The following is a 14,096-nucleotide window of genomic DNA, read 5'->3' as shown; positions in this document are numbered from 1 at the left end:
TTAAAGTGAAATTATCAAACTCAATGATGAATGCTATCAGATTATTGTCCTAAACATTTTCCCTTTCTTAGAAAAAAGTGTTAAACCAAAGCCTCTTGGCCCAGCAGTGGCCACATGTGGCCAAGCCTCGGTGCAGGTGGAGACAGTCCGTTTGCTCTACCGTCACTCCCTGGGTCAGCAAAACAGTCATCTGTATGGTCCGCGTCCGCCCCCCCCCCCCAACCCTTCATTTTCCTCCACGTCGTGTTCAGCCTCCCCAAGAACTGGGTATTATGGGATGTCGGTTGTATCGAGATAGTTTCACATAGATGTTCCACTCACCCACTTCTCTGTAATTCCCCGGGGTTCAGTTCCAAACCTGACAGCTGCTACCAAAGACCATCATCCGGTCAAGTTTTTCCTCGAATACAAACCGTTTTCACACGTCTAAGATGTCAGCATCTTCTAGACTTCCTGGAGAACATCCCACGAGGAGCAGCTTCCCCCTGGGTATTCACTGCTATGCCAAGTTTGCTCATCCCTGAGATGGCAGTTAAGGCAGTGTACCGTGGTTTTCCTGCTAATACAGGAGGAGTGAGCGGGGCCGCTTCGGGGATGCCCTGTCTGATCACCTGTCAAGGCCAGGAGCAGCTCGCACTGTCTTAGGACCTTGTCACGTGAGGCAGAGTGGTAGGAAGAAAGTCCAACTCTGTTTTGGGAGACTGGCTGTCCGGAGGGTTGGATCGCTGTACGTTCAAAACCAGGTATCAGGTCTCACGTACGAGTCCTCTTGTATCCCCTAAGAGCCCCAAGGTGCAGCTGCCTGCTGTACAAGGTTAGCATCTGCCTGGGCAGGGGTCAGGATGAGGCCAGAGCCTTGCTGGGCTGTTCCTCATTGTAACATGTCACCATGGTCCTGCCTGCTGCGGTGGTACACTTCCATTTTGTATAAACACTATCGTTCCCACGTCAGCCTGCGTCCTACACTTTGTGAATACCTATGATACATTCCAGTCCAACCTGGCTCCTTTCACACAAGCTGCTGCGTGTATCTTCTTATAGCGTCTTTATTTCCACATCGTATGCTTCTGTTTGGTCATTCTTATTACTGTTTCCACTGTTGATACTGTTACCTCTAGTAAGGTAAGAAATCTAACCAAACTCCCTGCTTCCTGGCCTGTATCTATTGCCACTGTGGATGCTGTTGATGCTGTATTAGTTAGTTCAGGATAGTCGCTGAGACTTGCTGTCCTTACCTTCCTGTAGTTTTTCTCATTACGCTACAAACTAACTTCCCCCATGTATTTGGGGGTTTGGGTTTGTCTTGTGATGTGGGGGATCAAAGCCAGGGCTTTGTGCATGGCAGAGAAGACCCACCAGAGCTACACATGAGGTCCTTTCCATTTCTCCTGAGCTTGTTCTTCTCAAGGACTGGCTCCAAAGGGGTTCTTTGTTTTTTGTGGAAAATCTTCTGAATCCCTGGATGAGCACACTCAATTTGATTATTTGATTCTGAGGGTGGGGGCTCTGTGACTGGTTCAGATCTCTAAGGGGAAATCTTGCCAAGAGAACAAACATGCTTAAACACTGGCACGGACAGGAAGGAAGCCCCACAATGTTCACAGGCGGAAGTATACATACTCGAGGTGACCTATCACAACGTCGTGATAGGCAAAGAACTGAAGATGACCCGATCTGTGGAAACAATTAAACTGTTTAATTACAAGTAACATTCAGTGATTAGGGTGTGGAGATCTGTACCAGAGACAGCTCACTGGGTAAAGGTGTTGCCACCAAGCTTGATGTCCTGAGTTTGTTTGATCACTGGAACCCACACAGGGGAAGGAGACAACAGACTCCCAAAAGCTGTCATCTGAGGTCACATGCACAGGCACGCCCCCACATAAATACATAAACTGTAAAAAACTTTTTAAGGTGTGAGGGTTTTCTCATAGGGGAAATATTTATTTTTAAAGCAAGGAGGGTGGGCCGTGGAGACAGCTCCGGGCTCTGGCAGAGAACCTGAGTTCAGTCCCGAGCACCCACTTGGCAGCTCACAGCTGTCTGCAACTCCAGTTCCAGGTCTGACTCCCTTTTCTGGCCCCTGTGTGCACCAGGCGCACGCGCACGCGCACACACACACACACACACACAGAGGCACGCTCCCACACACACTCAACTGTGTATAGAAAGAAGTAGGAAACGCCTGAATGCCCAAGGTTATTCTCCAAAGCCATGACCAGTGCTGGCCTCACTGCAGACAATGGATTCCTTTGCATTCCTGTACTTTGTCTCTACCACAAATCTCTTTTACTTTTAGCAACTGTTAGTAGTTTCTTCGTGTCAGCTTTACTTAAAACTTAGAGATAAGTGGTTGCCAGACCGACACCTCAGAACTGGCAGATACCATCCTTTTAGACCATGATGCTATTTATTTATTTAATCCTCCTCCAGTTTCATGATAGTGCCCAATGCCTAACATGAGCCCTACGTCGGTCAGGACGCTCAAGAACGCTCCTCTACAGTGAGACCTCGCCGCTCTTCATTTCCTACATGACTGCCACTACAGTTCAGGGACTCACTAGGTTACTGCAAAAAGTGACTTCCAAATCCCAGTAAAAACCTTTCTGCAGAGGAGGAGGAGGAACAGACTGGGGAGGGGGGTAGGGGAAGGAACTGGGAGGACAGGAGGGAGAGAGAGAGGGAGGGAGGGACGGAGGGAGGGAGGGAGGGAGACGGAGGGAGGGAGGGAGGGAGGGAGGGAAAACTGATCAGTCTGGGAAAAAAAGTAATTAAAGAAAAAAACCTCACAGGTGGAAAACAAAACAACACAAAAAACCCAAATCTTTCTGCAAACGGAACCTTGTGTTGGAACGTCAACATACACAGAGGCAGCATCCACTGAGTCCTGTCCACGCAGCCCCTGCCCACAGGGCGCAGCGTTAAGAACTGCCACTGCCCTCTGCAACGCTACATGCCACGCCAGAGCGAAGGAAGAGACACACACTCGGTCTCACGTTTATTTGGTGGTTTTGCTTTGCAGGGCTGGATCGCCATCACTGGTAGAGCTGCAGCTGGCCGGGGTGTGCTCCACTCAGGGAAAAGCAAACACGGCTCGGTGGCTTTACAGGAAATCGCAGGACTTCGTAGTGTATGTGCAAGAGGACACAAGTCTTGGCCCTCTCCTCGGAAATAAATATTAACCATAAAAATGTTCAGCCATTCTTCAGTTGTCCAGGGAGGCGCACGCCAGGCCCCACGCAGGGGGTCAGAGTTCCTCTTTGAAATAACCCAGTTTTGCCAACGACATCTCCTTTCTCAACTGCATAACTTCCCAAAACATCTGATCAACTGCACAGACAGAGAAGAGACATGTAAATCATGTGTAATTACTGCTCAAGCGTCAAGGAAAATGTAACATTAGCTAAAATGCAAAGCTGGTGCTCCCTAATATGGGTTACCCCAGCTCTACCAGCCCTCAAGCCACGGTGTCAGACTTGTCGTGATAAACACGGACAAAAGTAGATATTTCAAGGTCTAGAGTAAATGCCAACTCCATCCCCTCCTTGAGTACATTAAGGCTCAGTTACTTATTCAAAGGTTATGATCCAACCGCTGAGTCTTCGGCACTGGTCTGTCCTCCCTTAGACGTTTCCCAGAAACAGAAAATGCAGTAATGTCCCTTGAAGTGATAAGGGAAGCTTTTTGTATGGCTCAAATTAGAAATAAAAAGGAACACCGAGGTTCAACTATACATTTCCATTATCCACACTTCTTTTAATTCCCAGTCAAAGTGGGAGAGAAGGGGTCTGTGCTTCAAGCAATAAACAGTCTGTGGCCAGCTCACACTGTGGCCAGCTCACACACTCACCAATGGGTTCATCAGACACATTTGGCCCCCAAAGCACATTTGACAATGTCTGAATACCTTTTTCATGGCTGTATGTTAGAGTTCTACTGGCATCTAACAACTACAGGCCAGAGATGTTGTAAAATATGTTATAACACACCCAATACACACACACACACACACACACACACACACACACGATTATCCAAGCTAGCAGTGTCACTATAAGACAGTATCCTTTACCTAAAATGCTTGTAAGAGGAAAAGGTCCATATTTTAATTAAAAAACATAAAACATTTACACAGACACGAGGAGATAACCTTGGGGAAGGGCCCAGCACCTTCAACCCAAAGTTCAAAGGCTTTGTGTGGAGCCTGCTATTGCGGAAGTCTTTAACCCAGCAGAGCCAGGATAGTGAGTTCGAGGCCAGCCTGATCTACAGAGGGAGTTCCAGGACAGCTAGAACTACATAGTGTGACCCTGCCTCAATAAAAAAAAAAAAGGAAAAGGAAAAAGGAAAAAAGTTCCTGTGGATCTTATACACAGTGCCTAAAAGTAGTGTTTCTATTGTGCTTGCATCCTGACTATGGGATTACGTCCATGCTCGATGCAATGCTTATCTTGAGGCATTTGTGTTGGGGTGTTAAGGTGCCCAAACTACTGTAGTACAAAGGCTAAAAAACTATGCCTTGGATTTAACTGACCCTAACCTTTTTTTTTAACACAAAGCTCAGATGATGCTAGGTTTTAAAATAAAACTTTAGCTTCATACAAGGGCCCTGCAGGGTATATTCTGGGTATTAGATACATGAGATGCAAAAATAACAGAATGTCACACCTGACACTCTCATCCAAGACATTTCCTTCCTATTTTCATGAAGTGAATTCTTTTCGTATTTCATAACAAGGAGGAAGTTTGCATCATATTATCCATCAATCGTTATTCAAAAGATGTTTTTACTGAAATTATAAAAGCCATCACACACTTACAGACTCCTTTTGTTTCATAGCCTCTAGCTCCATGCCTCCCATATTTACATGTTAAAATTAATTATGTGCAATTCTAAATAAATATGGCACAGTTCCATGCACCGGAGCCATAAGGGCTGAACTGAGTCTTTGCCAGTCTTGTGTGACAGCAAACAATCAGCTTCTGTAGTCTCGAGGTACAGAAAGGTTTTCACTATCTGTACAAGCTTACATGGAAACTCTCCCACCATGCCCGAGGAGAAAGGTGGGCTTCTTCCTGACCTAGTGTGATCAGTAAGTGTGGGAGGGTGGGCAGTTAAGACACTGGGTTATGGTCCCTTAGCAACCCCAGAAGGCTACACTGAAATGTTAACACAACCGCAACGGCCTGCACTTCTGCTTCTGCTGCTTCAGGAGGAGTCATTTTCCTGTTCAGAATCACCACGTCTGCCTCGCGAAAGCAGAGAACACAGGAAACTCACAGCTGGTCCCTTAAACTTTCGACCAGTGAAAATAATCTGACCACTGGCAGAGCTTGCTCATCTTCCCACACACCAAACCTAGGACCTCACTCATGCTAATCAAGTGCTCTTCCACGGAGCTATACCGTTTATTCTCAAGCTCCTTTGATATTTGAGGCAGGGTGCCACTAACTTGCTTAAGCTGGCCTTGAACTCATCCTGTAGCTCTTACTGGCCTCAACCTGCTCTCCTCCTGTCTCAGCCTCCCAAGCAGCTTTCAAGGGGTAAATGCAGTTAGTGGTTTGATCTATCATACGTCCCTAGCAAGGTAAAGCTGGTCCTGCTCGGCACTCAGGAGTAAAACCGGGGAAGCGAAAACATCATTTTTGGAAGACGCACACTTTGTTAGAACGAACGGTGAGGGATTCACTGAGGCGACAGGAACAACAGTTCACCGCCACACACTACAGTGGTCTGGTACGCTCTCCCGCAAACGCTACGCTCTCACGCAAACGCTACGCTCTCCCGCAAACGCTACGCTCTCCCGCAAACGCTACGCTCTCCCGCAAACGCTACGCTCTCCCGCAAACGCTACGCTCTCCCGCAAACGCTACGCTCTCCCGCAAGTGCTTACAAGGGTTTGAAAGCACTCACCATCCTGTTGTCTCACAAGCCCCTGCTGAATATATCGGATGTACGTAAAAAAGTTGCAAACAGACGTGATCTAGGCCAAAAGGAAGAGCTGTCAGAGCTGGTCAGTTTATGGCAAAGAGAACATTATTAAACACCATGGTCATGTCACTTACCCTGTATCTGCAAAAGGGAGAAATATAGTAATAGTTGCTTGAGTCCCCCAGTTTAATTCTGTGTTTACAGGACTTACTCTGGCCAGTGAGAGCACATTTTCTGCAAAATAACAAAAATGTCAGTTTTGTTTTATAATTAAAAGCCTTTGCCCCCTTTCTCTCTCTCTTTCTCTCTCTCTTTCTTTTAACAAGCTGTCTCCTCATTACCATAGAAAATATCTAAGAACCTAACGTGTCAGGCCTGACCTGGACGCTGGATCACCGAGACAAAAAGGCACAGTCAGTGCCCTGTGGGATTTATGTCCCAGTATAGCCCTATGACCCTAACACTGTGCTCGCTTCTAGAAAGACGCAGACTGCTTCCACACTCGGCCCAGCTGGGAGAAAATCTACACGTGGTCCAGTAGCTGCAGGTCTCCGTACAACATAACAGCTTCCTAGCTGAAGAGAACCTAATCAAGAGCATTCAAGTCTTAACAACCCTTGCTAATGCTGTACAGGGTTGACAGCTGCCAAGAGGAGCCTGTTTGACTGGTAGGCCTTGCTGCATTTAGTGTATAAAGAAGTAAGTTGTCCTTAACACCTGTGTGAGGGGCCCAGCTCATTCCACCCTTCCTACCTGCGGCCGTTCTGCCTGGACTAGGCTATCTACTTCTTGAGGGTAGATACTGTGCTTGCTCATCTTTAGAGCCTGGCAACAAGTCAGATTCACTGACTGCTAACTAAGTGATAGCCACCTGTCACCATGCTGCTCAGTTGTCAACCTAGTCAGCTGGGGCCTTGGGTAGACACAACCACCAGTGTTTGTTAATGAAAAATTAGCGACGCTCTCAGTAAAACAAGGTGGCAATAGCAGCTGACGCGACACTACAAATTATACAACAAAGAAACAATATACCCGAACGATGCTAGATTTCAGGTATACCTAAAATAAACACAACCCAAGCGCTCCTCCACAGAGAAACAAAGTATAAAACATATTATTTAGAACAAAAATTTAGAATTTCAAATCTCTTTGAAAAAAGATTATCTTTTAATTCTTCTCAAGGAGATTATTTTACTTACTTTGGTCCAGCGTGCACAAACACACACAGGCACACACAACACACACCTGCAAACTGTTCTAATGCTCTGTGACAATATTTCAAAGTACTAACGGCTGTAATTTTAAAAAGCAGCTCAAGATAGAAAGACACCATGGAACAGAGTTCAAGCAAAAGGGTTTTTTATTCGGGAAAGGGGAGCAGGGAGACCGGCCTCCAGGGACAGGAACAGTGGGATCAAAGGAGAGAGACAGGGGGGGGGGATGATGGGTGGGGGAGGACAGTCAGACAGCAGACAGACAGAGGGAGAGAAGGAGAGAGGGATGCAAGGTGGACAGGGCCCTTTTGAAAGGGAACGTAGTGAATGTGCACAGGTGCTCTTAGTGGCTGAAGCTGAGGGCGCATCCTGTCAGAACCCCACGGGCAGGCCAGTGCAGATGTCTGGATACTAACACTAACTACTGGATTGGGAAAGATCAGAGGTCAGTAAACTTAAGTTGGAAGTCCTTGTAATTTGCAAAAAGTATAATTTATTCAGAAAGAAAAGTACCCTTGAAGAAAAGAAAGGAAGGAACCCAACTTATTCTTCTGAAAATATATTTGTTCTTTAACATCTTGTCACATTTTGAAAGGATTTTGCTAAAGTGGTCTCAGGTATTAATTTTTAGAATAAAATTAAAAAATCCCCTTCAAAGAGAGGACCAAGCTCTGGCTTGCAGAGTGCGCCCCCTTCTGCTCTGTGGAGGGTCTTTCTCTGTATGTGCTGCATGCATGTGTGTCTTCGCTCCTAATAAAAGTTCTTCTTCAACTGCCTTTAAAAGCAGCATTTCTTAAATGGCCATTTCTAAACGCTAACAGGGTCAGTTAATCAATGCACTTCTGATTCTGGACTCAATGCTGGTCTGGTCTCTTGAAGCTGCCATAGAACACGCTGCTGCTGCTGCTGCTGCTGCTGTACCTCTTCAAGGATGTAGCCTGCCTTGTCACACCGGGATGACTGCACATAGACCCAGGCCCGTAGCGTCTTTCAAGCCAGAACCTTCTCTACTCGTTTCCACGATACTCCAACCCTCATCAAGCTGGCGGTCTCTAATTCTTTCTTCTTGCACCCCTCACCCATCTATCACACCGTTTTTCTCCTCCCTATCTTACCTGTCCTCTGAACATACTGTTTTCCTGTCCAATTTATCCACTTCCTCCCACACCCCAACGCTACCAAATCTTTCCACCTCTTATCAGGGAGTAGTATGACACACCTGTAATCCCAGTCTCTGGAGGCAGAGGCAGGCACATCTCTGAGTTCAAAGTCAAGCTAGTCTACAGAGGGAGTTCCAGGACAGCCAGAGCTACACAGTGAGACCCCCATCTCAAAAAACAAAAAAATCAACAACAACAACACACACACACACACACAAACACAAATACACACACCAAATCTGTCCTCTCCCAGAGGAGTTCCTAATCACTAGAGTGGTTGTGTCTTACAGCACTGAGTCATTTGTTTAATCACCATGTTTGAAACCTGGTCCCCACAGTTTGTTTAAAGGTCCAATATGTGAGCCAGCAAGATGGCTGACTGCTGCAGAGTGTGACAGTCTGAGCTCCACCCCTGGAACCCAACAGGAGGAGAGAAACCAGCTCCCACAAGGCATACTGACCTCACACGCACACTAAAGAAAGTAAAGCACAGTAATAAAGGGAAGACAAACGTCTCCCTTCAGTTTTACACAGAATGTGTGTGTATACACCTGAAATGCCTTTCCTGACCTCACAGCGTAAGCACAGCGTGCAAACTGCTCTCTAAATCTAACCTATCTAATTCCTTTCCTAAAACCCTGTATGTCCGCATCACCGTCTGGCATCATCTGGAGTACACTTCATATGTGTACCATGTGTGACATAATGTACGTCCGCATCACCGTCTGGCATCATCTGGAGTACACTTCATATGTGTACCATGTGTGAGATAATGCAGGGGTAGACAAATGCGACAGTAAAAACTGCCAGGTATCACACTGACAATACGGTATGACCCAGACCTTCAAAGTGTGGACTCTGCTATCACTGCATCTGGTTTTCCATTTGAGAGGCTGCAGGGCCAAAAGGGAAATACGTTGGTGTTTGTAGAATTTAATACTATAAATTCCCCTGAAATTCAGAGGCCACTGTGCTACAGGTTGTCACAGCACTAGTTTAACACAGACTACAACTCTGAGTTCATAGATGTGCGGCTCACAAAACACACACACCGTGCACACACTCTGCAGGCATCCTAAGGAGTGTGTGCACCAACAAAACAGTTACAACTTCAACAGTCCTGCACAGACAACAGCTGCAATCGGGCCCACGGCTGCCCTGAGCTCTCCGGCTCCCTCCCGGCCCCCGCTAATGTGGTCTTCAGAACGGAAGCTGAGGCACCGTTACATGCTGGTTTGGGGCAGAACACTTCTCAGAGGTTTTAGGCCTTCTTCCCAGAGGACTGGCTGGGGAAGCCTGCCCGCTGGGAAATACACCAGTCCTCCCATTGACCCCCATTTATAATTTCCAAAGACCTCCCGAATGTGGAAGACAGACTATTTGCCAATTTTGGAATCTTTTACAGAAGAACTATGGGAGGTGGGGGTTAATTATTTCTGTGGTTGTGGTTTTTAATTATGAATATGCATCCAGGTCTGTGCTCACATAAGTGCTGGGGTCCATGAAGGTCAGAGGGTCTGGGTCTGAGTTACAGGTATCTGTGAGCTCCCTGATGTGGGTGTTTGCACTGAACTGGAGTTCTCTCAAGAGCACCAAGTACTGCATCAGGGCCATCAATCCAGGTACTGTTTCCCTTGTGGAAAGACCAGCTCTAAGTCAGTACCGCCCCAAAGTAAAATGGGCCAACACTTTCTATCCCTAGTCTACCCACACCCCTACCTTGTACGTGTATGCCATAACTGAAAGGGTGCTAACTCTCTGGAGAAGCCGCCATCCATCTCTTGCCTGAGGCCTGCGCCAGTGGCCTTCCCTCGGGTATTTCCCACCCTACCTTTCTTCACTAAAGAGACCACAACTCTGTCTGGGGGAAACTAAGCTTGACTTTGAAAAGCACCAATACCACCTGGGATTTATTTGTCTTTGGGCCACAGATGCGGAGAAGAAACTGAGGAGGAGAAACGTCATCACATTTACAACACACACATGAATAAACACAATAGCACAACACAGAAACTTTCCAGAACTCACTCTCCCACGAGGCACGGGTGTAAAAACCTACTTTGGCCCTCCGCATTCTACAGCTGAGGCTTTCACGAATCGAATGGGCTGCAGCCCCACGGGCTCGATGCTTAGAGTGTTGTTCTCCACCGCCTCCAGGACAGCTGAAGCCAACTTAAAAACAACAAAAGAATTAAATCAGGCTGGCAGGGAAACTCAAGTAAGACAGGAAGTTAATTTTATAAGCTAGCCCTCCTTCAATGCCATACACTTGGCCTTAGCCACTTCAAAGAGAAGGGGACAAAAGTTCAAGTCACAATCTCCATTTAATTTCTTTCATAATTCGAGCAGTTATGGGAGGCAACTAAGTTGCAGTGGAAGAATTTTTTTGTATTAACCGGAAGAGGATTAAAGTATTAATTCCAGTCTCAACCCATTCCTCACCCACGACTACACATCCACTACAAAAGCCATTTCAAAATTAACATCCTAATGCTACATCCTGCTTAACTTATGCAATAAGTACTAGTAATTTACATTAGCAATATGTACCAAATTTAGCTATATATTTTCTCAACTTGTACTTAGAGGCATAAACATCTACCAAAAAAAAAAAAAAAAAAAAAAAAAAAAAAAGAAAGAAAAAGAAAAAAAGAAAAAAAGAAAAAAATAGCATTCACCCCCCCCCCCCGAATCAAATATGAAGTCTCCTCTGATAGAGGCAGTGTGACGGTCCCGAGTTCCTCCTGGTGAGGTTACCAGCACCGAGCGGATGGTCGGCAATGCCCACACCAGGCTAGTGCTGTGTTCATCTGACTCTGGCTTTATAAGCTTGCAGCATCTGCAAGAACGCTACAGCTCAATCCTCAAAAGGCTTCCATTAGACTCTCAGGAATGAAGTCCTTAAACATCAGCTGGCAGGTTATTGGGGACAAACTTCTCACAGGTAAGATCAAAGGGAAATGGTGACTGCCCAGCTGTGTGTGATCTATACGATACCCGATCCTCTGAAATATTTCTTAATCTGCCTACTTCATTTTTCCTCTTAATCCTGAGACAAAGGCCAAGCCTTGTCTTTCCTGTTTTATTTATAAACAGATTTGGTTCTGGTGTAGGTTCTGTTTTGGCAGGTGGTGGGGATGGACTCAGGGCCCTGCAGAGGCGGGTCTGTCATTTCTCTCTGAGCTACACCCCGGCTGTGCACACATTTATCGTGACCACGAGCCCAGCAACTGCCTGTTACAGAGTAGGCTCAGGACTTGGCTTAAACTGAAAACTGAACCTGATGTGTGAAACAAGCTGCTCCTCCCACACACATGTCCCTGTCACACTGACACAATACACATCTCAGTGTTCATGACCCCCGGCTAACGAGAAGGAAAATGTGGAGGATCGCAATAACCATATGGTCCTAAAATGAAATGGAGAAAATGTTACACATGCCATTTTTACAGTAATTTAAGACATATAAGACATTAAAATATGTAACATGACAGTAGAAAGTACAAAAGATCTGGAACAAACTTCTATTAAAATGAAAAAGAAAAAATTACCTCGCTTTTTGCGAATGTTAAACATGGAAAGATATCTTCCTGATAGATTTTGTCTAAGAAAGGACATGTTCTATCCATCGTGGGCTCATCCTTCCAAGATCTGAATTCATTGTACAGAGATAAATCGGCCTAACAAACAGAACAGACACAAAGCAACTTTAAAAGAATAAATATGAACCACTTGATAGAACCAAGCCCTAATTTACACATTATTAAAAGGAAATGTCCTTCATTTCAAATAATAACAATTCAACTGTCCTGTAATACATGATAGCAAGTTTTCTTTAAAAAGAAAAAAAAGATTAACTGAGTCTCTTGAGTCTCTGGGTGTCTGGGTGTGTCCCCTATGATGTTCAAAGATGCTGCCATCATCTGCACCTCTTCGGAGACAGGGCCTCACTCATACCCAGCTCTCTGGGACTCACTGTCAGCAGGCTGGCCCTGAGCAGGCTCCTGCCTCTGCCTGACCACCATGCCCAGCAACACTAGAGCTCTCTGGGGACAAGGACTGTCCTGAATATAAAAGGTGCTACTGAGCAGTCTGCTTTAAAATTATCAATCCGGATATCTGTTACTTGAAAAAATCTAATCCAGCCTGTGCCGGAGTGTGGGATGACAGTCCTAACAGGATGCTAAAACAGCCATTAGTACAAGCGACGGGCAATGAGCAACAGCACGCTCAGTTGCTACACTGACCATGGGAACCACCGTGAATTAGCCGTAAGAAGCGAGCCACACCTCCCCTTGGCCCTCCTCGTTCCCCTGACTAAGTCCTCTTCTCTACAGACCCTCAGCCTACCTAGCCCACCCCAGGCCACCTGCTGATAGAAAGCAGCACCTACACACGCACGGGCGCAGAGCGGCCCCTGAGCTCCGGGCCACACCCGCAGCCAGAGGTGCAGCCCCATCAAAGGCACCGAAGGCTGAGGGCACCACTGTCTCCTACGGGCTTTAAGAGGTCAGTAATGGCAATCACATTGTGATTATTTTTCATTCGATTCATAAATGTCCTGAGTCAATGTTAAAGGCAAGAGGATAAAGTCTGTTAAGAGATAAATAGTTAAGATTTCCAAATTCACTCATGAAGTTAATGGAGAAAATGGAAATAAGGCCCGAAGCAGGAAAGTGAATAATAATCAAAGGAAAGATTGCTTAAAGGCAACACTGGAACCATTTCCTGACAGCTGACTCTTTCAGAAACCATGGTCCCTTAAGCACTTTCTAAACACTTAATCCTCTAAGTTGTGCAAGGAGAGATGATGGGCGAGGACTTACAGAGAAAAGCAGCTTCCCAAACCACAATTGAGGAAAAGCCTCAAGCCCAAGGGGCATTTTCTTATCATGACTGGTGGGGGAAGGCCCAGCTCTCTGTGGGCGGCGCCATTCCTGGGCTGCTGGTCCTGGGTTCAATAGTTAAAGCAGACCGAGCCAGGGGAAGAAGACAGTGAGCAGCAGCCCCGCATGGCCTCCGCATCAGCTCCCGCTCCAGAATCCTGCTCTGTGTAACTCTGACCCTGGCTTCCTTCAGATGATGAAAGATGACGTGAAATCCTTTGGGTCAAAGCATTTCATCGCAGCGCTAGCATCCTTGACTAAGACACACAGTTAAGTATAATGTAGACCCAAAGCCTGCACTGTGTGTGTACGGCTGCACACGTGTGCTAAAGCTTTCAGAGCTCCCTTCTATGACTGAGAGCCTCACCACGCTGTCCAGAAGAACAGGCGACTGCTGGGAAGTGTCCTACAACAGTGGTTTTCAACCTTCCTAATGCTGTGACCCCCAACCCTAACCTCACCCTCATTGCTACTTGCTAACTGTAACTCTGCTATGGTTATGAATCATAAGGTAAACATCTGTCTTTTCTGATGCTCTTAGGCGACCCCTGTCAAAGGGTCATTCGACCCCAGAGGGGTCGCGACCCACAAGGTTGAGAACATTGTCCTAGGGTATACTTCAGCCAAATCTGGATTTCTTTTGTGTGATAAAATTTCCTGATATTTCCACAAAGCACCAGGATATAAAGTATCAAAAGTGGATGTGTGCAACCTATTCATATGCATTTCAAAACTAGAAAAGCTTTAAAAATGGTGAGAAACCATCCAAACTGTTTTATTATAGGCAACAGGAGAAAAACCATTACACTTACTAAGTGAAAACTACAATTTTTTTTTAAGTACACTTATTTAAAATCAAAGAAGAAATGAGAATTAAAGCAACTAAAGGAGTGTGTTAGACATT

At 46.0% G+C, this 14,096-nt stretch overlaps 1 protein-coding gene across 2 annotated transcripts in view; it reads right to left on the bottom strand.

The window, feature by feature from the left end:
• Positions 1-2,985: 2,985 nt before the first annotated feature.
• The window catches only part of Rab3ip (RAB3A interacting protein), a 35,143-nt gene continuing 24,032 nt past the window's right edge, over positions 2,986-14,096 (bottom strand). For both annotated transcript variants that reach the window (XM_051176213.1, XM_051176212.1), the window contains exons 7-11: positions 11,858-11,986; positions 10,366-10,478; positions 6,067-6,166; positions 5,915-5,984; positions 2,986-3,330 (exon numbers count right to left, since the gene is read on the bottom strand). In XM_051176213.1, coding sequence (XP_051032170.1) covers positions 3,248-3,330; positions 5,915-5,984; positions 6,067-6,166; positions 10,366-10,478; positions 11,858-11,986 — 495 coding nt within the window. In that variant the 3' untranslated portion in view covers positions 2,986-3,247. The remainder of the gene's footprint in view (positions 3,331-5,914; positions 5,985-6,066; positions 6,167-10,365; positions 10,479-11,857; positions 11,987-14,096) is intronic.

This window comes from Phodopus roborovskii, unplaced genomic scaffold (assembly GCF_943737965.1).
Source record: "Phodopus roborovskii unplaced genomic scaffold, PHOROB, whole genome shotgun sequence".
In the NCBI taxonomy this organism is placed as follows: Eukaryota; Metazoa; Chordata; class Mammalia; order Rodentia; family Cricetidae; genus Phodopus; species Phodopus roborovskii.
Note: the sequence above shows the minus strand (reverse complement) of the source record. Positions and strands in the feature narration are given on the sequence as shown.